This window comes from Perna viridis, chromosome 2 (assembly GCF_037379345.1).
Source record: "Perna viridis isolate PV_CMFRI_1.1 ecotype Kerala chromosome 2, ASM3737934v1, whole genome shotgun sequence".
Taxonomy (NCBI): domain Eukaryota; kingdom Metazoa; phylum Mollusca; class Bivalvia; order Mytilida; family Mytilidae; genus Perna; species Perna viridis.
In genome coordinates this window covers 68,107,611-68,131,843 of record NC_142446.1, presented here as the reverse complement: position 1 = coordinate 68,131,843, position 24,233 = coordinate 68,107,611, and the positions used below count along the sequence as shown (strand labels likewise).

Below are 24,233 nucleotides of genomic sequence, written 5' to 3'. Positions count from 1 at the left end.
TCTAGCTAAATAGGGAGTAATAAACCCTAGATTTAGGGAAGACTATGCAAGGATTGTGGTTGGTATTACATATTTATGTCCTTGCCATTTCACATCTTTTAACATATCGTGCATTTATACACTACTAGCACAATAAGTGTATTCCTTTTAATATACTTGACACAGTTCATAAATCCGCTAAGATCGGCAAACATCGAATGAGTTCAAAATGGTACGAACTCAAGCGAAGTTGCGATATGCTATAAAATCGGGTGTCTTCGTAACCGTTATGGTATAATACCACTGCTAGGGAGAACCAGACGCCTGCACATAGTCCGTAAAAAAACAAAATAGTTCCTAGGATGTGTCATATATTTTTGTGATTTAGCCAGTATAGGGTTTATGTCTCGTCACGTGACTCCGTGTTTTCACGAGAGGAGTCCTAATCTATCATTCAAATGCATTAAAATTTGTCATTTACAGAGAGCTTTAAGGTCAGTATTAAAAAAGGCATCTTTTCGTCTGAAAAATATAGTTAAAAATACAAATCTCTGTTTCTACACGATAAAAGTGTTAAAAAAGCATAAAATAGAAGATTTTGTGTTTGAGATCCCGGAAGTAAACAATAAAATGCAAATCGGTCTCCGGAATTCATTACGTTCTACATCAGAAATCCGGAAAGGAATTAGAGACTAACACACCCTATATGCAAACTTGGTATCATATGAAAGCTTATCATGCCAGGTACATATTGAATACAACAGTTTTTGACTAGGATGTAGAGAATAATTTCAGAGTCTAGATCTTAAGCCCATTGATTTGTCAAATTTCCAAAATGAAAGTAATATTTTAGTGCATGTCTACTTTCACTTCACCGTTCTTTCCTAGGAGCCATTAAAGGTATGCTGCGATTTAATGAGAGTCTTTAAAAGGTCCTCCATAAGAAAACATGTTAAAGTTCATTTTAACAAACTTTAAAAAAAGATTGTGACATTGAAAATTGCTTAATTCAACATAGAAAGTAACGGGACTTTTAATAGCGTTATTACACTATATGAACCGAAAACAACTGGCAACCTCTGAATCGGAGACTCTAGGCTTTTCTCGGCTATATTACAGAAAGTTCAATGAGAACCGTTCATTTCATCTTTTAATGTAAAGTTACTGCTCTCATTTAAGTAAAAAACACACGTAAACACACATTTGTAGTACATTTTAATTTCGTATTCAGCTAGAAATGACAGTTCTAAGGCGCCTATCTGCATCGTAAATATATTGGTGTAGTAATATATATGTACATACAGTACTGAAATTACGAGTGCAAAAAGCCGCTATCAATATTAGCGACTAGAAAATGAACCGAAACTGAAATGACTTATTCAAGAAGATTAAACATTTTCAAACAAAAAAAAAAACAACAAAAAACGAGAAAAACATAAGAAAACCCATTGTAATGTACAATATCAAAGCGTAGTCAAATGATTAATATCTGTGTATGTGGCACTATTGGATGCCAGACAAATACACAGCGTCAAATCTACCTATGATCATAAATTGAAACGTAGAACATTGCATTGCGGAGACGCCAGGGAAAAATTCCGTTTGCTTACAGGAGTTAGTCAGGGCTGCATGTTATCGCCTTTCCTATTTTGGAAGGTCATTGATTGGTGAAGAAGAAAACTACACCAGGCAGGGAGAATGGAATTCATTGGACTATATAAGAACAGCTAGATGACCTTGTTCGCACATAGACACGGTCAGATGCAGGATAAATTTACGGCTTGAATCTGTGGCAGCATCCGTATAGACCTGAGAGTCAACAGAGAAAAGAAAAAAGTCATGCGAACCAACTCCAATAGTACCTAGCCCAATGTTCTAGAATATAGTATACTGAAGGAGATAACAGAATTCATCTATTTAGGGTACAATAGCAGGCATAGATTGGGGATAGGGTAAACCAGAGTAGCTGCCAACACGATAAAAATTCGAAAATGCCAGAGATACATTTCCAAATCCACCAAAATCAAGATATTTAATTCCAACGTAAACGCAATTTTTATTTTCGGAGCTGCACCCAGGAAACCAATCGTTGCCTCAGACAAAAAGATCCAGTCATACATCAACTGATGTGTGAGAAGAAAACAGCAATTTTCTGACTGAACCACATCTGCCACAGGCCCGTGTAATCTCGACTCAATATACCAGTAAATGACGATAAATGCGATGCCATCGATGCGCTATTTAACCAGATCTATTATTTTTAACAAACAACAACAACAAAAAACTACTTTACAAAATATTTAAATAATATAATTATAGACGCCAAAGCAGGCTTCTGAGATACCATGCCACACATTTTCCGGAATATGTAGAAATGCTATGCGGATTGGCGAAGTTTTAGAAAATTTGAAAATGTTCATTATTATATACAGACTGTTATCTCCCTATAATAAGCATTAAACATTGTTCGTTTGATTTAAAATAATTATTGAAATTACATTTAAAATAAATAGTTAAATTTAAAAGTATCTCCCTAGAAAGAAAAAAAAAGTACATTTTTATCAACTTGCAGAAACTCGTGTTGAATAAAACAACTCTCTGAAGACAATCTTATTAAATGCTTGATAAAACAAATCAACAACATATTCGCCAATTGTGGTGGCAGGAACAATATGTGCCCCCGGCGCACTGACCTATTTCTTCACTGTTTTATAAGTAGCAAAACTGAAGTAAACACTGGGGAAATGTATTATCTTTAAACAATCCTAATTTCGGGGATTTGATACATCGCATCTACCCCAAAGAACTTGAGATAAAGGATACTACAGACACTGTGAAGTCAGCCTCATATCTTGACCTATACTTAGAAATCGATGGTAAAGGAAAACTATTAATCAAACTTTACGACCAATATGATGACTTTTCATTCAGAATTGTCAACTTTCCTTTCATCTATGGCAACATCCCTTCGACTCCTGCGTATGGAGTGTTCATATCATAACTCATACATTATGCCAGAGCTTGCCGAAACTACGCAGACTTTTTGTATCGCGCTAGAACTCTAACATATAGGCTTCTGGAACAGGGTTATATTACTACAAGATTGAAGTCATCACTACAGAAGTTTTATGGTCGTCATCATGAACTCGTGGATCGTTATGGTGTATCTATCAGCACCATGAAAACTGATTTATTCTACGTGGCATAGTTTTCCTCTCCTCCTTTGTCTACCTCGGACTTGACTGTTTATGAGCAACTCGGCGGGTGTTTGTAGAAAAGCAGAGGACGCTTACCCTACCGGTGCACCTGGTCCATCCTTGCAGTTTTAAGTGGAGTCCGAGTTGCTCATTTGCTTTTGTTACTTTGTATGTATGATTTTAGTTACTTTATGTTCTTTGTTGTGTATGTCTGTTTTCCATGTCTGGTCTTTGTCCCTGGATTACATTATTTTGATTACCGCTATAACCTTGGTTCCCTTAATTACTCTTTGACAAAACACCGAAAACACTAAATTTGCAACTTACAAAATCAAACAACACAAAAGAACTGAAGTACACACAAAGAAAAACATAAACCCATGAAACTCCGGAAGGATGCACGCACAGTTCATGTTTCTCGCTAGGCACCCGGGCGAAAATGAAGTCTGATGAAAGAGATATAATACATGTATCTATGACAGATGGACGCTGATATCAGCTAGCTCTATATGAACTGTCATTTGTACTCTTGTTTTGTACAGACTTCTTCTTTATTTGAAGATCTTTTTGAGTTTTATGGGTACATGCGTGGCAAACCCAACTGATCTATGATAGCGTCATGTTTTCATTTTTTTTCTGACTTCTGATGCCAAATCAACTACGAATCTGTACCCAAACATTTCTAATTGTATTGTCAAATTAAAATGTGACTGAGGTTAGAACTGGAAATGAAAGTGTTCAGATGATATGACGAGAATAGGTATGGTGAATATGTCAAAGAGACAACAACCCCATCGGGATGAAAATGTCGACCCATTACCACCCTATTGTCTTCAATGAACGACGAGGAAACCTTCACACCACAAGGCAGGCTGCAGTTGGCCTTAAAATTCAGTATATACAGTCACAGCGAAAGAGTTGCCCCTACATACTCAAGTAACGTATGAATTACAAGTGAGAACGAAACAGGACATACAGGTGCCAGAAAATTCCTGACTTTGGACTGGCGCAAAAAATGCGGCGGGGTTGAAGTGCTTGCTGCCACGTAAAGACCTGTGATAACAGTTGGATTAAATAACTATATACAAGAAAACTTAAAACAAAAAATAAAAACAAAAACAAAACAAAACAAAACAAAACAAATAAACAAACATCTTATGTTTGTGAGCAAGGAAAAGATCCACCAACGCAATTCATTCAATAAAGGTCACGAAAAGTGGTGCGATCTGCAGATGTCATTTACAGTTTCAATTGAATGAAAACTTGATAGAAAATAAAACAATTTAATAAAGAAAATAAAGACAAAAGACAAACATTCAAAACTGATTGTAAGGGTTTGCTTTGAAAAAGAATGTCAATGGAACATTCAGTATAATAAAATAAATAACATTTAGCTTAGACGGTGATAGATAGTTTGGTACCCCTTGAAAATACATTGTCGCCCTCGCCGACGCCTCGAGATAACAACGATTTTCTCGGGGAAACAAACTGCTCTTATCACCCTCTTAACTATATGTTATTTATATAATATGTTGCTATTGAAGTGAACTGATATAAAAAAAAAATGTTGCCTTTCTAAGAAATGCCTAGTACCTGATATCCTGTTCACTGATCGTAACATTCATATGAAATGAGTGTATTAATTGACTCTACTTTATCATACATTGTACTAGAAGTTTAAAGTAACGGAAATGTGCAAAAAATGCATGACGTGCATCGGATATTGTATTTTAATAGTCACATGTGCTCTTTGTTACCTCGGTTTCATGTTTCATGAATACTAAGTTGACTTTAGTCTGTTTACGTTGTTATTTCATACCCCATATCGTTATGGTACAGCTTGCATGCTTGCTTTCTTCATAATTATTGCATCCGGGTAACATTGGAATTTAATTGTTTCACAAACTCCCACTTATTTGTTGATACCAGGAATTTGGTTAGAAGTTGTGTCGGTATTGAAAATTAGAACAGGATGTCTTTATTAGACATCCTGGTAGTTTAGGATACAATCTTACTTGCTTTGTATTTTGTTGGGCATGCAACAAGAGCTCATAATGCATATTTTCAAATGTGAAAGAGTAATCAAGGGAACCAAGGTTATAGCGGTAATCAAAATAATGTAATCCAGGGACAAAGACCAGACACGGAAAACAGACATACACAACAAAGAACATAAAGTAACTAAAATCATACATACAAAGTAACAAAAGCAAATGAGCAACTCGGACTCCACTTAAAACTGCAAGGATGGACCAGGTGCACCGGTAGGGTAAGCGTCCTCTGCTTTTCTACAAACACCCGCCGAGTTGCTCATAAACAGTCAAGTTCGGGGTAGACAAAGGAGGAAAGGAAAACTATGCCACGTAGAATAAATCAGTTTTCATGGTGCTGATAGATACACCATAACGATCCACGAGTTCATGATGACGACCATAAAACTTCTGTAGTGATGACTTCAATCTTGTAGCAACATAACCCTGTTCCAGAAGCCTATTTGTTAGAGTTCTAGCGCGATACAAAAAGTCTGCGTAGTTTCGGCAAGCTCTGGCATAACGTATGAGTTGTGATATGAACACTCCATACGCAGGAGTCGAAGGGATGTTGCCACAGATGAAAGGAAAGTTGACAATTCTGAATGAAAAGTCATCACGTTTGTCGTAAAGTTTGGTCAATAGCTTTCCTTTACCATCGATTTCAAAGTGTAGGTCAAGTATGAGGCTGACTTCACAGTGTCTGTATTATCCTTTATCTCAAGTTCTTTTGGCTAGATGCGATGTATCAAAGAAACATTTCAGGCTGTTCAGCTGTGCTTCATCGGTCATGTTTGAATTTTAACATTTTACTATATATACCACAATTACCTTATATATATAACTACCATTGCTGTAGTACGGTGTTTTTTCTCTAATTTTATTTTCTATGTTGCTGTGAAGCATTTCAAATCTCTCCATCCACTCTTGTAAGTCTTCATTATATCTACTCCAGGGGCGAATCCAGGATTTTAGATTAGGGGCGCACAGTTAAAATTTTTTTAGGTTAAGTTTTGAAATGTTCTTCTAGAGTGGCTGTAATGTAGATATCTTTTGTGCTAAAATTAGCGAGAAATGAAAGTTTCAACCTATAAGCGCCTAAATCTACCCCTGACAATCCATGCTTTGCAAATTTTAGGGGGCGCACGCCCGCCACGCCCTCGCCTTTATCCGCCCCTGTACTCAGTTACCAAAAATTCTGTCATTGATATTGTTTGGCAGTCGATGGATCCAGGGGAAAGTTCCGGGATCGAAACCCCCTTTGATAGGTGTATAGAAAACAATATACCAAAATAATGAAATTTAAGCTACAACATGTATTGACAGGTCCCTCCATATGTTGGAAAACTGTTAACTTTGTGCAAAATATTGGCAAAAAAATGAGCAGATAGCTTGAAACCCTCGTTTTCCAAAAATATCTGAATCGCTTCAATGTTAGACTATTATATAGTCTGTCATTTTTGTTCGTATTTTTTCGTTTGGTCATGGATCTGAAGATTTTTTTAAGAGGGTCGTGTCATCATCTCTTTGCTATCGGTTGGATATATGTTGTAAAGATACATGTTTGTAGATCTTTTTTACGGAGTTGTATACATCATGAATCCTCACCGTTTTGGACATTAGCACGAAAACGTAGTTCCTAAAAGTGAGAGAAAAACTAAGCAGTTTTGGGCTACTTGTCAATATCGCAGGGGCTTGAGTTGGTGAGTGATTCATAAAACTGTCAAAAATTCGACTAAAATGCCATTCTAAGATTTAACCATGTATTTTTATAGTAGACTTAATTTCCAACACTTTTACTATTTCCACGTTTTGGATATATGATAATTTGCATTTTTTATTGTTGAAAAAAAACCACAAAATATTAAAAAAAAACTTATAAAATTGTCAGTTCAAATTGACAGAAAAGCTCGAAAAAATTCCCGAACTTTTTATCACGCAGGCGCAATGCACCATTCACGTGGTACAATTAACCAATCGTAGCATTTCGGTCCTTGTCGCCGCCAAGCTCGGATTCGCAGGAAAAGAGCCGATACACAAAACATTCCTTCACAGTTCGACACATTTTTACCGGATGGAAATTAAGCATGTTACGTTGTGAACGTTGTGGTTCAAAATGATTTTTCTGGCTATGCGGGACCAGATGCATGCAAAAATAATTAAATTAAATGCACATTCCAAGGACCGAAAAGTTTCTTCGGACGCCATTTTGTCATTTGGAATTACTGAATCCTCAAATTATTGACTTTGTTCGGTTGATTTGACTTTCATTTACAAATATTTGAATATTAGTGGCTAACCTTAAGCATCAAAGAATGATTCTGTGAAAGGAGACACAAAAAATATGGCGAATTCTAATACAACACTGGCCAGTTTGTGGATGGACGAAGGTAAAATTTCCCTCGAATTACCTCCCCTTGTTTACAAACCCCTCGTGGTCTATTGTCCAAATATACTGAAAAAAGCACGTTAATCTCTTCTAAATTGCATTTGTACGGAACAGTGTGCATTTGCATAAATTAGAAGCCCCGTCATACCATATTGTTAAGGAGTTAACATGTTAGGATAATGAAATGTCAAAGTTGATGGCACCTACAGCCTTACCAGAGAGTCTTCAAACAGTTAACTACTTTTTAGCTTTTGTCTGTAAGGTCCCCACATTTTGGTGTATATGTACTTTACCTAAACTCAGTAGTCTGTCTTCCCCATTTAAGTGCTCCAAGCTAAGGCAGATCACCACACATTGTACAGGGAAAGTTTAGAGAGTGCTTTGTACATAGAGTATGTGATTTTAAACTGAGACAACCTGAAATCCTCTGGAACAACAGTGACTTACTTTCCAATATTCTTAGAGATGAGCTAGATAAATACATGTAAGTTTGCTCCTAATTACCGATGACTAGTAATTTGATATATTTTTGGTTTTACTGATTCAACTGTGTTGCAGACACAAGTTGTAACACTTAAATTATTTTATCACCAATATTTTTTGTTTCAGCTCAAAACATGAGCCCTGTTAAAATAATGCAGACTACACCAACCAGAGGAGCCAGTGGAGGAACAGAAATCAAAGATGACCTTGTCAAATTCTACAAAGAGTCAGGACTTGAGCCTGTTGCAAAAGAGGTAGTTTATACAGTGGCGATTGGAATAAGTTGGATTTTTATGATTGGTCATTGATTGTTAAGGAGCAATTGATGATGTAAATGATTGACAAATACATTTCGCACCCAGCTTAATTTTCAGCAACATGGCAAAGTCCGAAAAAATTTCCGTATCTTGGTCTGGTTTTATCATTCCCTTAAATAAGTATCAGAATCACCCATTCACAAAAAAGCTACATGTAGTATAATAAAAGATTTTGACTTGGATGATACTTGTACAGTTAGCATTATAGAAATAAAGGTTTAGACAAATGATGTAGCTAATGTCCAATGTATTGAATAAGCCACACTTTAAATCTAATTAGCCACATTTGGCTTTCTTGACACCATCTACTGCTAATACAGAACACACTGTATATATATATATGAATATAAATATCAGTAGTTGTCAAATTCTGTGCGGATTTCAAATGTATATCCAAAGACTTTATAATAGAAAAATTGCTGCATTTTTGTTGACCTTGAAAACAATCAGTACTAAGGATTGAATTTAGAACCAGTTAAACACGGATAGCAGTAATTGAACAGATAACTTTCATGATTTGTGACCCCCAAGGCCTGATAAAATATGTGTGGTTCTGGTTATCTCTTTGAATAAAATAGGGTTAGTAGGTTGCAAAATTAATTTATATTTTTTCTTTTATTTAAACAACTCATGAGATCGGCTTGAAATGTCGCTAAATCCATAAAAAGATGACAGACTAAGTATTCACTAGACAATCATCACAAATGGGAATACAGCATCAACATCGTTCAGTTGTCTTGTGGTCGCAACGACGAGTTGTACACCATACGTTATTACAAAATACAACAACAGATGTAAATGGTAAATGTCAATACATTGCCCACTTTTACAATTATAGTAAAAAAATTTCGGTCAGACAAAAAATACTTCTAACAGACAAAACCAATCAGCATGTCAGACCGAATGACAGACAGATTCCTCTGACAATTTGGCACAAACCGATTTTGTAAAAAGCTGGATCACCAGAATTGGGAAGGGGTGTTTTTTTTTTTTTTTTTTTTCATAAATTACACCTCGCATTGAAGAAGAGGGGGTATGTTGTTTCAGCTCGGTCTGTATTCTGTTTGTAACCAAAACTTGCATAACATTTTTCTCACGAACTACTGGTCATCAATCGTCATGGTTAACTTCTTCGGATAGAAGCAGTTTGGACTTCCAAAGTTACAAAAATTGGAAGTCTGAATGATCTTTTTTAAAGTCCAAATCATCTGAATCTATGTCTAGTAATAAGAATATCCTGTTATAATGAAATTACAGAACAACAAACGCCCATTCGATTCAGACTATTTAGATATGTCTAAGAGCCAAAAAATTTAATTTTTCAGCTGTTGCCGACTCAGCAAATATCTACTAGTACAAAATGTATTTCTTAAGTTTTTAAATATACATGTACGCATATATTTGTGTCATTGGCAAGTATTTTATCTTCTAACCTGTCAATTAACAATTCTTGGACCTGCAGTGGTTTGACTTCCGTTACTTTTTTTTTTTTATTGGAAGTCTTTATTTGACCATTAAAAAAAAGGTATGAAATCGACAGCCGCAGCATTGTTATTGTCCGTAGACATTTTGTGTTCGTACAATAAGTGTATAGATTTTTATGAAATTGTACCAAAATGTGCCATGTCATGATATAAAAGAAGAATGGGATTAATTTTAAGGGGGTGGGGGAGTTGTGACTTTAATACTTTACATGTACACATATCTCAAACATTAGGATGAAATCAGATATGTTCAGCTATTTGCAAAAGAATCAGAAAGCATAAAGAATAGTCTGTTTCATAATTTTCTTTCCTTGTCCCAATTATGAAACAGACTATACATTTTGATAGTCAGCTGTTCTGATTGATGAAACAGACTTTACATTTCTATAGGTTAACATTGTGCATCTGTCCCCCTTCACACACCTGCTTGTCGCATGTTGTGGATGACATCAGATTCTAATCTGGCCAGTTATTCATTACTTCATCAGTGTTAAATATTGATGTTTTAAGCTTAAATTCATTTGTTAATTTTGATTTTGATGATGATGAAAGAATATATAAACCAAGGTGGTACATACAGTGGTAGAATTTTGGAATTGTAAATTAAAAAAAAAATAAGTGAATGTCTTTAATATGTAACATCAGTCACTTTGAATGAGGACAAGCATTTTACATGTAGGAAGTCATGATTATTTATGTAATTAATGACTGATGTACTTTTCAGCACTTTGGGGTTGTAAAAATAGAATTAAATTTTGATGGAATTCCACATGAGATGGGAGATTCACGGATCGATACATCATGAGTCTATTATTATATTAACATGTATTTGTCACATAAAGAGTAATTACATTATTAATCTTCCCTGAGTAATATCTTGTTAAAATGGATCAATCTTCTCAAATTCATTGTCATTTCTGTAAATGTAAATTCTTTAAGGATTTATAATGAAATTTTATTTGAAATCTAAATGTGAATCAATGGTCCTAAAGACGGGGATTGAATTTCAGAATTTTTCCCACTAGCTAAATTTAGTAAGTTTTTTGTGTTATTTCTGGACTTAACCTATATGACATATAGAATTCCACTGGCAAATTTTAGTAAGTGAAAATAATTTCCACCAGCAAAATTGAATTTCAGCTTGCATTTAGCAAGTATTTCCCCTTAAACTCAACCACAGAAAGGTGTTTTAGATTTAGGTCTAGGTTACATACCTACATTGTCATCAAAATGCTGAAAACCAGATATTGAAAGGCCAACATTAATATTTGGAATGAAGGTTAAGATTTAATAAAATTACTAATTACACGAGTCAGATTTTGGTACATAAGGTGAAATAAAAAATGTGCTGTGATAAGGCTTGGATTCTGCTACAGAGGGTTTTAAATTCAGGAGAAAAAATTTGAAAAGTTTAGGTCCTGAATGAATTTTAAATAATTTTAAAATCACTTTTTGTGTGGTTCATAAAAAGAGCTACATATGTGTGCACACTTCAGAATGTCAATAAAAATGTGTACTAGAGCGAATATCCTTCCTTCAACAATAGATGTTTTATCGTTGACATAATTGTCTCTTAAATGTAAATATTTACAGTTGTTTAAAAATATGACCCAGATTTTTTTCAGACATTTAAAATGTAATGAAAAGAGTTCATCTTAACATGTAGACCTTTGAAAGAAATAATAAAAAATGGATCTAGGCAAGCAAAAGGATTAAAATAAAAAAATAATGTAAAAATGGGGGATCGTCTGACATAATAAATTGCCATATATTTTGTTTTGGGTTACACTATGTATCTGCACATGTTCTGTAGAAATTTTAAGGAGATATCTATGTTTACAAAAAAAAATAGAAATCCTAACCCTAAGAAAATGTTGCAACTGAACTGGTCGAGCTAAATCTGTAGACTGGACTTCTTAGAATACATTGTATTATTGACATAGTCAGTCGTTAATTTAGCTTGACTTTTGTTTACATACAGGTCATACAATGCATGTTTAAATTGCTTTTTGTACAAGTGTTAAAATAATCACTACATGTAGTAAACAGAAGGTAGAGCTAACAAAATCAACCCCCAAAAAGCCCTTAATTTTACATGTACATGTAGTTCATTCTGATTTATTGATTTCTATTGTTCTTGATTATGATGAAACATGTATGATTTTAAGGATCCTTAATTTAGTTTTATTTTGAAAATGTCTTATCCTGTGCTGATTAAGTTGGTTGAATTATCAGTTCCAGTTTTCCCACTCTTTCTCATGCTTTAGGGTTTAAAAAGAAGGTCAATATAATCACTGTCATGAACACTTACGGATACTGTGATATGAATAAATACATTTATTGTACATATACTGTAGAGTAATGACCCTGGTTACTACCATTACTTATTGATATCCTGTTACACATAGGGAAATCATTAGCAAGGGATTTTAATCATTTTGTTACATAATAGTTTGTGGCTGGTCAAACTGTGTCAATAAAAACTTATAATGGGGAAGGTTGTTTGAATGGGAGCTTAATTTGATATGGGAAATTTGTTAAAGATGGGACTGTTTACATCTAAAGGCCACTGGGCATTGATTGATTGATTAGTGTCAATATTTCATTATTTGTCATTGGTTTTAAATTACCAGTACACTTTCAGATGAAGCTTTGCTTTCTACATATGGATTGAAATTTAGTTTAGTCATGCATCTCTTTTGATTGTAACATCTGTAGGTTGACACCTTTGTTTTTCCAATATGGTATGAATCTGTTGTCTGATGGTGCATAGTTTTTTTGTAGAAAATATGTTGAAACTTCGACTAATTCATTCAGTCAATTGCATACACTCCTCACTCTGCAGTACATTTACCCAGTACAAACTTTGTAAATTGTTTCTTTAGTGTTCATGTCAGATATGGAATGGAACATAATATATTAGATATACTCATTTGTACTATGGCAAGTTTCTTTAAATCTCTCTATTTTTAGAAGTCAGTTGACAAAGTGAAAATGGCTAGTCTAATTTTTGCCTCTTTATTTATAAAATGTAGGTCACTAATGTTTTGGAGTGATCCTGGGTCACTTACAATTACCATTGTCCTTGTGTCCCATCCCTTTTTCATTTTATCATCAATTTCATGTTCATCATCTGAATATAGCTGAAATATTGCTGCTCGGAGGTTAAACCCCAACAAACAAACAAACAATACAATTACTGACCCTTAATTAATCTGTATTGAAATGGTAACCCATTACTTTGCCAAACCAATTTTATGGTCAAGGTTGACCTTTTGCCTTCAGGCAGCTTTTGTCTCAGTATAAATACATTTAGACAAAACAAAATATCCCATATATGTGTTTTCACTGTGGTCAAGAACTGGACTGAGTTAACAGGTTCAAAGTCAAAGGTCCAACAGAAGAAATAGATCATTCCTCATTTAGAGTAAATGTTAAGTATGAAACTGAAAGGTCCCAGGACCATGATAATTACAGGTTTCATAATAAATAAATGTTGAAATTAGATAAAGCTAGGGGATATTTTTCAATGTCTAAGTCCCAGTTACATGTCCAAAACCTTTTTTCTTTATGATTCTTTTGGTATATTTTACTGCTTGACATTCCACATCTGCCATTCTAGAAATTCTAGCAATTTTTGCTTTCGACCAATCAGTTTTATTAAACAATGTGTCACAATCACACAACAACATATTTTTTGTATCTTTTGTGGTATCATATTGTCATTGGAGATATTGTAAAATATCAAGCTGTCCAAGAAGTAATTAAAATAACCAAATCATAGATAAATAAAATTTCAGTAGTCCTGCATCAGAAATTTAGGTTCCTGGTCCCTCCCATACCAAGGACCAGTGCTAATTAGTTCAAGGCATATATTTTGTAAATAGTGTGCTGTGTTGAAAGATCAGCAAAGATTTACAGTTCATTACAAGCTGCATGGCCTGTAGTACTCAAATTTGGTGAAATATATTTTTGATCTGTTTGGATGAGTAGCATGTATTTTGATTTTTTTTTATGTATTCAACAAAAAAAAAAAGAAAACTTCTGTGGTACCAAATGGAATTTTGTTTAACATCAGACATATTAGTCATGTCTGCACTACTATTACCTGTATGAGTAATTATTTGTATTTCGTGCAGGCTAGAGAGTTTGATATAGAATTATTTGAATTGGAAAAAATAACAATATTTCGTGTATATTGTGCTGGAAAATGTAATAAGTACATGTACATGTATGCATACAGAATTTCACCCACTTCTATTCACTGACATATTAATTCAAGTACTTGTAATTGCAAAATTATATGTTAATATGTGTATTCCCATGTATACTAATTAGAAACACATATGTTGTGAACATGTTTAGTTTGCCATTTACAACAACTACAATGTAGGAGGGACAATCAAAAATATCATTAACCTTCCCATGGATTAAAAAAAATTGATATATTGGTAGGTAGGTCTGTTGGATGCTAATGGTGACTTGACAGGATTCAGAGATCAGAGTGCCAGACAAAACAGTAAGATTATTTATCAGAAAAATGGATCTGTCTTACCAAATGACAAATTTTGACATTTTTCTCTGTGTGTTAAACAAGATATCAATACATGTATTGTGAAAATTTCTGAACTCTATGCTGCTTAGCATGTGTCACTGTACCTTTTCTGTAATACATTTAATACATTCGTGATATTTGCAATTTGTTCATAAGTTGTAACACAATATTTTGATTTAGTAGACTTTATCTAATTATAAATATGATGAAATATTTATGTATACCAGTGGCTATTAATTCTGCCTGATTGATTTTTGTGGTATTTCTTGTGTTTTGATCATTTAACTTCATGCATGTATAAGTATATTTAGTGTACTGACATTCTTGTTCCTGTATTAATTTAATTTTAATTTTTTATTTTCTTTTTTGTAGCTGTTCAACTCATTGCCATCCCAGTCAGTAGCTCTCCTGCCAAAATGTCACCTTACAAGGTTGGTGTTCAGTCATTCATTAGCATCTTTCCTCTTAAAAATAATACCGCAGATAAGCATTTTATCACAGGACAAGTAGAACATAACCAGAAGTTAATTGTGATGTGTTATTTAGTATTTACCATACATCAGGAACTGTGTAATTTCCTATTTAACAAAAATGTTTTTATCTGACACCTCATTGACTTATTCAGTTGGAACCATGGAATATTAACTTAATGTTGTGCCAATTATCCAATTTCTCATTTGATGCAGAGAAAAACTAAGGCCATTTGGTGTCAATTTTTAGGTTCTCGTTCCATTTTTTATGAAAAATAATGGAAATAACAGTGATAATACCCTGGAGGAGAGGGGGTCTACTGTTTTACCCTGTAGGTTTGCCATATGGTGGGATTCATGTGGAAAAAAATTGATAACAACTTCCTATTACCGGAGGACTTAGTTTATTTTATGATATTTTTTTTATTTTTGCAAGTTTCATATCAATATCAAGCTCTCAGATGTCCTCCAGTTGTTAACTTAAGCCTTTATCTTATATCTTCACTATAATTCTGCTCCCTTCCTGGCATATCAGTGTACAGGCAATTGGTTCAGAGAACCAAATCTCAAATTTTGTACTTTTTTCCTACTTGGCCAATTAAAAAAAAATTCTGCCATACCTGAAGGCATTTTTACCTGACATTTCTTTGGTCTGGTGGAAATTCATTTCCACTGCATGCAAAAATTTACACTCCCAAAAAACTTGTAGCTGAGTATATTAAGTTTAGTAAATGATGATTCTCTTTTCCCTCAATATTCCATACTAAATGTCTTCGTTGATTTATTACAGTTCAACATACATTTATGATATCAGTTATTTCAAGTAGTTCAGGACAAGAACATTTGAGCAATGGAAGAAACCCTGATTTGTACTAGAACATTATGATTCAAGCATATTTTCATGTGCCAGCTTTCAGAAGCAACATCACTGAAGATGGCATGTCATTCCACTGAACCACTTAATTCTGAGCTGGAGCAAACCATTTCTACAATAATGCACACTTGACAAAGAAGCTAATTATCTCTGAATGTATTTGGACCCAAAACAAAGCAACTATTGACATGTTTAACTGATTAATATTTGCAGGTAATTCATCAGGCACAACGTCCAGTATTAAGCTCTCCACAGTTGATTGCTGCCAGTCCCCATACACCAGGTCATATCAGTGATGCTTCATGGATCAGCAGGAAGAGGGCAGCAGATATAACCATAGAACCAGATTTTTCTGATGGGTAAATCGAGATTTGATTTTCTGTCCAATATGAATTATCTGTCCACATTTGTCCCCAAATGTAAAGATTTGAACAGGCTACAGGGTTATTTTGGGGAAATGTCTAGTTTTAAATTAAAAGTAATAGTGTGGAAATTAAATAAAAGAATAATAGCAAAAAAAAAACATTCTGACCAGTTAGATAAGTCTACTCGTGTTACAGTGATAACAAGGATAGTGTTGGTCTTTGTTTCATGTAATAATGATCACCTGATGGACTTAAGAAAAAAGATTTAAGGGAAACTTTAATCAGAATAAACAATCGATCAATTACATGATATAAACTAAAAACTGTGGTCATATTTTGGACAGTTACTAAAGTAAATATTCAAGAATGTATTTATATATTTTTATTAGGAAAAGAGGTAAAAAAGGTGAGAAGGGTGGCAAAGGTTTAAGACATTTCTCCATGAAAGTCTGTGAAAAGGTGCAAAGAAAAGGTGTGACCACATACAACGAAGTGGCTGATGAATTGGTGGCTGAATTCAGTGATCCAAGAAATCTGACGTCACCCTCTGATCAGGTAAAAACATAGTTGTTTAATACCACATTACCTGATATTTATATGCTCTTCCTATTGGCATTGGCAGTATTGTGTAATGCTGCTGTTAGTACAAATTTTTTTTCACCTTCCATTAAACTAAATAAGCATTTAACACTTAAGAATCATTGATTGGATTTAATTCAGTGGTCTTGTGGTAGATTGTTTGCCTCAAATATAGGAAGTTGTTGGTTTCAGGGATTGAATTTAAGAAATTTTTCCACTAGCTAAAATTGGCTTGTACTGAAAATTTACACTTGCTAAATTTAAGGTTTTTGGGTTATTTCTGGACCTATATTACTTACAGAATTCCACTTTAAAATTTTAGCAAGTGGAAATAATTTCTACTAGCAAAATTGAATTTCAATTTGCATTTAGCAAGTATTTACCCTTCAATTCGATCTCTGGGTTTGATCCCCAGCTGAGTTATACTAAAACTTGAAATTAGTAACCACTGCTTCTCTGCCAGGCACATAAAGTAATGACTTGTTGGATTTGGAATCATGTGACTGGATGATATGCCTATAAGCTTTTCTGAGCTATCACAATGAAAATATGGCTAGTCATATCAGACTTGTACTAAGCATGGTCTATTTTAATCGACAGTTTTACATAAAAATTACATTAAAAAGAAAGATCAAGGATTTGCAGCTGTGTTCCCAATATGATTTGAAATTGCTATATTCAAAGTTGGAAAGTTAGAATTCAGATGTTTGTATATTGTTCGATAAATTCTTAATGTAATTATTTGCAGGCATATGACCAGAAAAATATTCGGCGGAGAGTTTATGATGCTTTAAATGTGCTAATGGCAATGAATATCATATCAAAAGAGAAGAAAGAAATCCGATGGATTGGTTTACCCACCAATTCTGCTCAAGAGTGCCAAAATTTAGAGGTTTGTTAACACTAAGTGATAATTAATGATATTTTCAAAGAACCAAGTTTTTGTTACAGCTTTAGTTTCCCAAAATTGCAATTTAAACTACTTGTGACTTAATATCTTTATTAGTGCATTTAATGGGATACTATAATTTGTGGTTTATAACAAAGCTGATGTATGTGACAGATTTGTCTGCACATGTAGTTTTTAGCTCGCCTGCTTGTAGGTCATGTGAGCTTCAACCATCAGGCATCCATTGTTGTTGTTAACAATTCTTCAAACGTCTTCTCTGGAACAACTGAATGGATTTGGAAGAAACTTAATATGATTGTTCCTTAGAGTATCCTGCACAAATAACTGTTTGGATTTTTGATTTTTGAAAACACATGGCCACCGTTACCGAACATAGTGGTCAGACAGCTGTTTTTTTGCATATATCTCCAAAACTGTTAGGTTTAACCAAATTCTGATGGGGTAAAAGTGTTCAACATGATGAGATCTATATGATGTAATTTTGGTGAATTTCTGTTGATCCATGTTGGAGTCCTTGCCCTACTATACAGAATTAAAAAACATGACTGTCATTACTAAAAATAGAACATAGGGGTCAGACAGCAGATTTTTACATATGTCCAAAACCATTTCCTTATAAATTCATAGACACAGAAGAATTTGAATTGTATGTCATTGTTCAAATTATATAAAGTGTGTCATGGTCGGTGATTATGTTGAGCATCCAGTTTCGTTTCTTATTTATACAAGATAAATTCTTTAAACTTCACATGTCTACCAATTTATACATAAGAATATCTGTTTGGAGATTGTCGGTGTATGAAGTTTATGTATACTAAATTGACTTGTTTCTTATTTCAGTCAGAAAAACAGAAGAAAATAGAAAGAATCAAACACAAAACTCAGCAACTACAAGAACTCATACTACAGGTAACCTGATATTAGTAAAGTCATAAGAAAGGACCTAGATAACAAAAAATAATGTCATCTTGAACACATTATACATATATGTGAAAATTAACCTTTTATTGTTCGATCAGTGATGTAGAATAGTACCAGCACTGCATTTCTTACTTGTTTTTAGTGAAACTTTTGATAATGTCACTCTGTTATTAGCTGTTTGTACTCAACAATAGATAATGTAAATGCCTTAACTCATCGACACATTTTACATGTGGATTCACCCAAGGATCAAGATTTCCATTTCTAAATTGAAAATAAAGTACATGCAACTAATTTTTAGGAATTTGTTCAAGGATAAGATTATAGCATATATACTATCTGGAAATTTTCGCTATATTCGCTAGGTTTGGAACATAGTGAATATGAAAGCTTACCAAAATTTAGTCGACATATTTTTATACGCCTGTCAAAGATGATGTGACACATAAAGGTATACCGTTGTCCATCCATCTTCCACAGTTCAGACAATAACTCGAAAACCCTTTCACCAACTTTTATGAAACTTTGGTGAATTGTTCATATTTATTGACGTAAGCTCTCTTTCTGTTTTATAAATTTCAGATTTTTCGTTTCTTTGTTATGAATTTTTTTACTTAAAAAAGGGAGATTTTTAAGTTTTGGCACAATTACTCAAAAACACTTTCACTAACTTTTATGAAACTTTGGTGAATTGTTCATATTTATTGACGTAAGCACTCTTTCTATTTTCATGAATTTCAGATTTTTTTGTTTCAGTGTTATGAATTTTTATACTTAAAAAAAGGGAGATTTTTAAGTTTTGGCACAATTACTCAAAAACACTTTCACTAACTTTTATGAAACTTTGGTGAATTGTTCATATCTATTGAAGTAAGCTCCCTTACGATTTGTATAAATGTCAAATTTTACTTTTCCGTGTTATGAAGTTTTACTCTTTAATTGTTTAAAGCAGATCATATGTTATGATGATCGACTAATAAATGTAAAAAGTACTTGGTAACCTTGTCAGAAAAGTCTGTTTTAAACAAGATAGAAATGTATGGGTGAAAAATCAAGACAAGAAACTTGGTTAAAGTTGAGGTAGCCTTGATAGTGCCAAAATTTTTGTGCATTTTTTTATTAGCTTTTTTTGGGGGGAGATGGGGGTGGTTTTCACAGTATTTGTAGTGGATCATATAAATTCATTAAAAGCATAAGGACAAGTTTAAAGGGCAACGGGCGTATCATTTGCTTAAAGCACATCTGTTTATTTTATATAATTTCCATTCCATAAAATCTGAATAATAAAGACCACAACCAATTAAGAGCCCTATTCATAAAGTAAATCACTAAAATTTGGCACTCACAAAAATGACCTGATATATTTAACATTCAGTAATAGTGGATAGATGACAATAACTCACTGCCTTTTCTTGGGATACATGCAGTTGGCTTTAAATGCACAAAATTGTTTTAGTTCAATTAAAAATTACTTAATGTTAATAACTAAATAACTTGTACATCTAAGTATTTCTACACTTTCATTGAAATGAAAATTTGTGGTGGTTCCCTTTTGGGTGGCATATGTTAATATCTACATGATGAATTTTGAGACAGACATTCTCATGGCCATTGAGAGTCGAGTGTGAGTGTTTATTGCAGTATTTTCTAGAAGTTAATTATAGTGTTACAGTAGGGATAAATTAGTATTGAATCAGAGAGCGAGTGTGTGTACAGATGTTGTTTGTGAGGGTTGACCATGATAGATGTTATGCATTCAGAGCCAGTATCTGTAATGACTGAAAACGGAGTGCAACTGAAACAGTCCTGGGACTGTTAATGATTAAAACTGGAAGCTCTGGGCATCAATGTCTAATGTCGTGTCTCAGTGACACTCTCAGGCTAATTGATGTCTGATAGAGTGTCATGTTCTGAAGGATAAATGGAAAGGTCATTGTTGATGACATTTTTATTTACTATATTTAAGGCAATAATTTTTCAGACTCGTTGCATTTAGTATTACCTTGGTAGTCTATTTAGTATTTTTCACTCAGCTTTATCAAGTAAAGCTGGAATTTGCGAAAGTCAAAACTACTGTACCACTCCCCTGACTAAGGGATTCTCAGAATAAAAATTGTGAAACAAACACATGTACATATTATTGCTAAATGTATTGTATAAAAAAAAATGATATGTCTTGGCACATTTAATAAAGGTGTTGGTATAGCCTTTTCAACTATAATATTTTTTTCTATTGTAGCAAATAGCCTTCAAAAATTTAGTTCAGAGGAACAGAGAGTTAGAACAAACTCAAGGACCTCCTGCACCAAACTCAGCGATACAACTGCCTTTCATTATTGTCAATACAAGCAAAAAAACTGTCATTGACTGTTCAATATCCAATGACAAGTAGGTCAAAGCTATCTATTTATGCCTCACAGAGTTAACTGCTTGGTTTTCAGATCCTACATTGTCTCTTTAATAGGGGTGCCCAATTTTATTGTCCCATGCCATTATGTGGAAGGGGACATATAAATACCGATACTTGTCCACTCACACTCCTCAGATAGAGTATTAGTTCATATTTTGTAGGATTGTTAGTCACCATTAATAGATGATCATATTGTGCCACCATTTTGATTCGACAGATTTTACAGGAATTAATGGGACTTTCACACTTTAACTTTTTTTTGCAGTGGTAAGGGACATATGGCTACAAGTTGCTTGTTACCTTATCAATAAAATTCCAAGGAAAAAAGCACCCACGTCAAGATTTATTCTGTAAACAATATAGAAAGTACCCTTCATACATTTTTTTGGGCAGAAATGTAGGTTATCTGTTTCTCCCATTTTAAAACAATTTCATAATTTTCTTAATGATTTCCCCCGTATAATACCCAACCTTATCTCAAGATTTTTTCAGACAAATTTCAACAATTGTTCTTTTTGGCGTGTGAAAATAAAATAATTCATGTGGAATAGACATAGATGATATAAAGCCATTTTCATCACCAAAACAACATATTGTAACATTTTCACATTTGATATGTCAAATAATTTATCATAAAATGTAAACTGTTGGTGAATGGCATTCAGGTGGGATGTCATGACCTTAAATATGCCCAATAAATTAAATCTACTGCATGAGACTGTTTAATCCCATAGTGAAGGAATTAAATTATCTCTAATCACCTGGGTGAGCAGTATGGAAATTTTGTCAAAAAAATGGGGAGAAAAAAGGTTATTAAGAAATGCCTTATTCCCTCATAGGTTTTCCTAAAAAATGGTCTGAGAACCAAGGAATTAACTTTTAAGCGCCTTAATATGCCATAGTTCAACCAATTGTTATTTAATTTTTTTATTGAAGGCAAGAAATTTTTCCCCTTTTTACATTTATCACAGTAATAAAAATTCCTGACCTTGAAAGGCCTGGCCTGCGTGTCAAAAAAAAAATCTGAGGTTGAGTATTTCTTCAAGTCCTGTGTTTTCCTCAAATCTTCAATTTCAAATGATCTAATTGGTCTTAATTTGAGCTGAGGACGGGTTTGAGGAAAATCTCAGTATGAGATGTTTTATGCAACCGGGGAATGGTGAAGTATCTTTTACAGTCAATCAAATCATGTAATTCATCTCTGCACCTCGTAAGAAATACCTTGTCTAGTGTTTTAGGATTCCTATTTTCTATTTCCCACAATTGGTAAAATTTGGGAAAGAGACTCTTCCATGGAAGCCTAAAAATTTTCAAAAATCCTAGAACACTGATAGCATAATAAAACTAGCTTTCAGACAATGTGTTTTCTTTTTCTTTTTAGGTATGAGTATTTATTTAATTTTGACAATACGTTTGAAATACACGATGACATAGAAGTCTTGAAAAGGATGGGAATGGCTTTAAATTTAGAAAAAGGCCAGTGTTCACAGCAAGACCTAAACAAAGCTATCAAAATGATTCCAAAGTCACTGACCCCATATGTCTTAGGTATGTATTTGTTAATCCTCTTCCAAAGAAATATTAGATCACCTCTGAGATCTTGTGGTCGTGCGCTCATCTTCAGTGCCAGTGGTAGTAGTATTTATTTCCATGACCTAGTCATTTCAAAGAGCTACTGTTTCTCTGTTAAGTATGCTGTATACTGGGAAATAAAATGATGGGTCGTCCTGCAGTCAGAATAAAATGTCTGTGTGTTATGACATGACTATCTACTGCTGTTGCTTCTTGGAGCTGGCACATTAAAATCCAGTAAAAGTATTTCTAGTTAAAATTAGTTAGAAATGCATGTATTTATTTTTATATGCTTTAAGAATTGACAAGTGTTAAATACTTGTCTATAGCTTGTTAATTTTTCTTCGGTTATTATTTTCATTTTGATTTTTCTGTCATCAAAGTAAGAGATTAAACACACTTAAAATAATGCTGAAAGTATAATTATAGTGCTTCCTTCTCATGTGCCTGCTTGTGACAACATTTTTATTGACAGTTGAACTTAAATAGTTTGCCAGGCCATTTTTATAAAGTTCATCAACAAGTAACAAAAAAAACCCTACCTGCTCAAAAATTGTTTTCTTCGTTTCCAAGAAAAAACATGTTGTTTTTAAATGCACATTTCTTTTAAAATAAGATCATTTCGTCTATTAAAAAAAAAAAACTTAGTGAGCTACCATGTATTAACATTTCATATCACTTTCCTCTTTTCAGATCTAGCCAACAGTGGTATGGCCAATGCAGGGCAGAGTGGAATTAGGCCTATGTCGACTGGATTGTCTCCGGTTCCACATAGCTCTAGGTAAAAATGTTAATTTGATTTGATTTAATTTAATTTAACATTTATTGATGAAAAAGAGATAAGAATCCAGAATGACTGTGCTGTAAGCAAATCAATCTGTGTAAAAAGTTTGGTATCGTTACTTTATAATAATGTAATAATGCAAATAATGGCTTGTCAGTTATGTAGTATTGCAGTTTACCACTTTTCCTAATGTATTTCAGGAGAATTCAGTAAGGTATTTATCAATGCCTGAAGACAAAAACATATTTAAAGTATTGGAAATTAAAATCTGTTATGGTAATATACTTGTATGAATGAAAAATATGATGAAAGTCCTTTATTACCTAGGAAATTTATTGGCTCCTTTTTGAGGGAAAAAAAGAGTTAAATATTGAGGAATTAATTTTGTAGGAATTGTTTAAGGATATTTAAGCTCATGTGTTCACTTCATATTCCCTGAAATATTGATTAAAGCTTGATTTTTTGTGTGATATTTTATGACTTATTCTTGACCTTGCTAATTTCCTTATAGATCCAAGCCAGCAGCTCTGACACACACCAACAGTGATACCTCAGATATGGAAGTAGCCATGGCTTGTCATGGGATATCCCAGGATTCATCAGGTCTTGGTTCCCACACAATGTCACGATCTGCAACAGAAACCCCATCAGAATTCTCAGAAGAAGAGGAAGAAGATGACAGATCAAGTCCGCTTGATATGAGCTAAAATTAAATCAGATGAACTCTTGTATGAATCAGGGAATGGGACTGTAATATAAGAATTAAAGTGATAGAGAATTGCTGGTTTATTGTGAAGATAAGCTGTGTTTAAATGGCATTTCTGATTTTTTCAGAAGAGAGTCACGAAAGCTTATAGGAGGGCATGATTTTACTGAATGGATAGAGAAAAGAAGCATTGAATCCGAAATAAAAA

At 33.6% G+C, this 24,233-nt stretch overlaps 1 protein-coding gene across 2 annotated transcripts; it reads left to right on the top strand.

Annotated features, from left to right (window-relative positions):
• The first annotated feature begins 7,240 nt into the window (after nucleotides 1–7,240).
• On the top strand, nucleotides 7,241–24,233 carry LOC148626644 (transcription factor Dp-2-like). 2 transcript variants are annotated; one of them, XM_088570805.1, is made up of 12 exons: nucleotides 7,241–7,596; nucleotides 8,205–8,332; nucleotides 14,335–14,398; nucleotides 14,807–14,865; nucleotides 15,992–16,137; nucleotides 16,533–16,698; nucleotides 17,471–17,614; nucleotides 18,473–18,541; nucleotides 20,793–20,941; nucleotides 22,345–22,511; nucleotides 23,229–23,316; nucleotides 23,831–24,233. In XM_088570805.1, exons 1-12 carry the CDS (start codon nucleotides 7,551–7,553, stop codon nucleotides 24,024–24,026), a joined length of 1,422 nt encoding a protein of 473 aa, XP_088426931.1. In that variant the 5' UTR covers nucleotides 7,241–7,550; the 3' UTR covers nucleotides 24,027–24,233. The 2 variants fall into 2 exon arrangements, with proteins under 2 accessions (XP_088426931.1, XP_088426932.1); XM_088570806.1 differs by lacking the exons at nucleotides 7,241–7,596; nucleotides 8,205–8,332 and adding an exon at nucleotides 9,058–9,196.

Bases quoted from the DNA above. Each gene is read 5' to 3' on its own strand.
- LOC148626644 (XM_088570805.1), top strand. From the start codon at position 7,551: ATGGCGAATTCTAATACAACACTGGCCAGTTTGTGGATGGACGAAG. The intron at 7,597-8,204 runs GTAAAATTTCCC...TTTTTGTTTCAG, and splicing joins CAGTTTGTGGATGGACGAAG to CTCAAAACATGAGCCCTGTT. The intron at 18,542-20,792 runs GTAACCTGATAT...TTTCTATTGTAG, and splicing joins TACAAGAACTCATACTACAG to CAAATAGCCTTCAAAAATTT.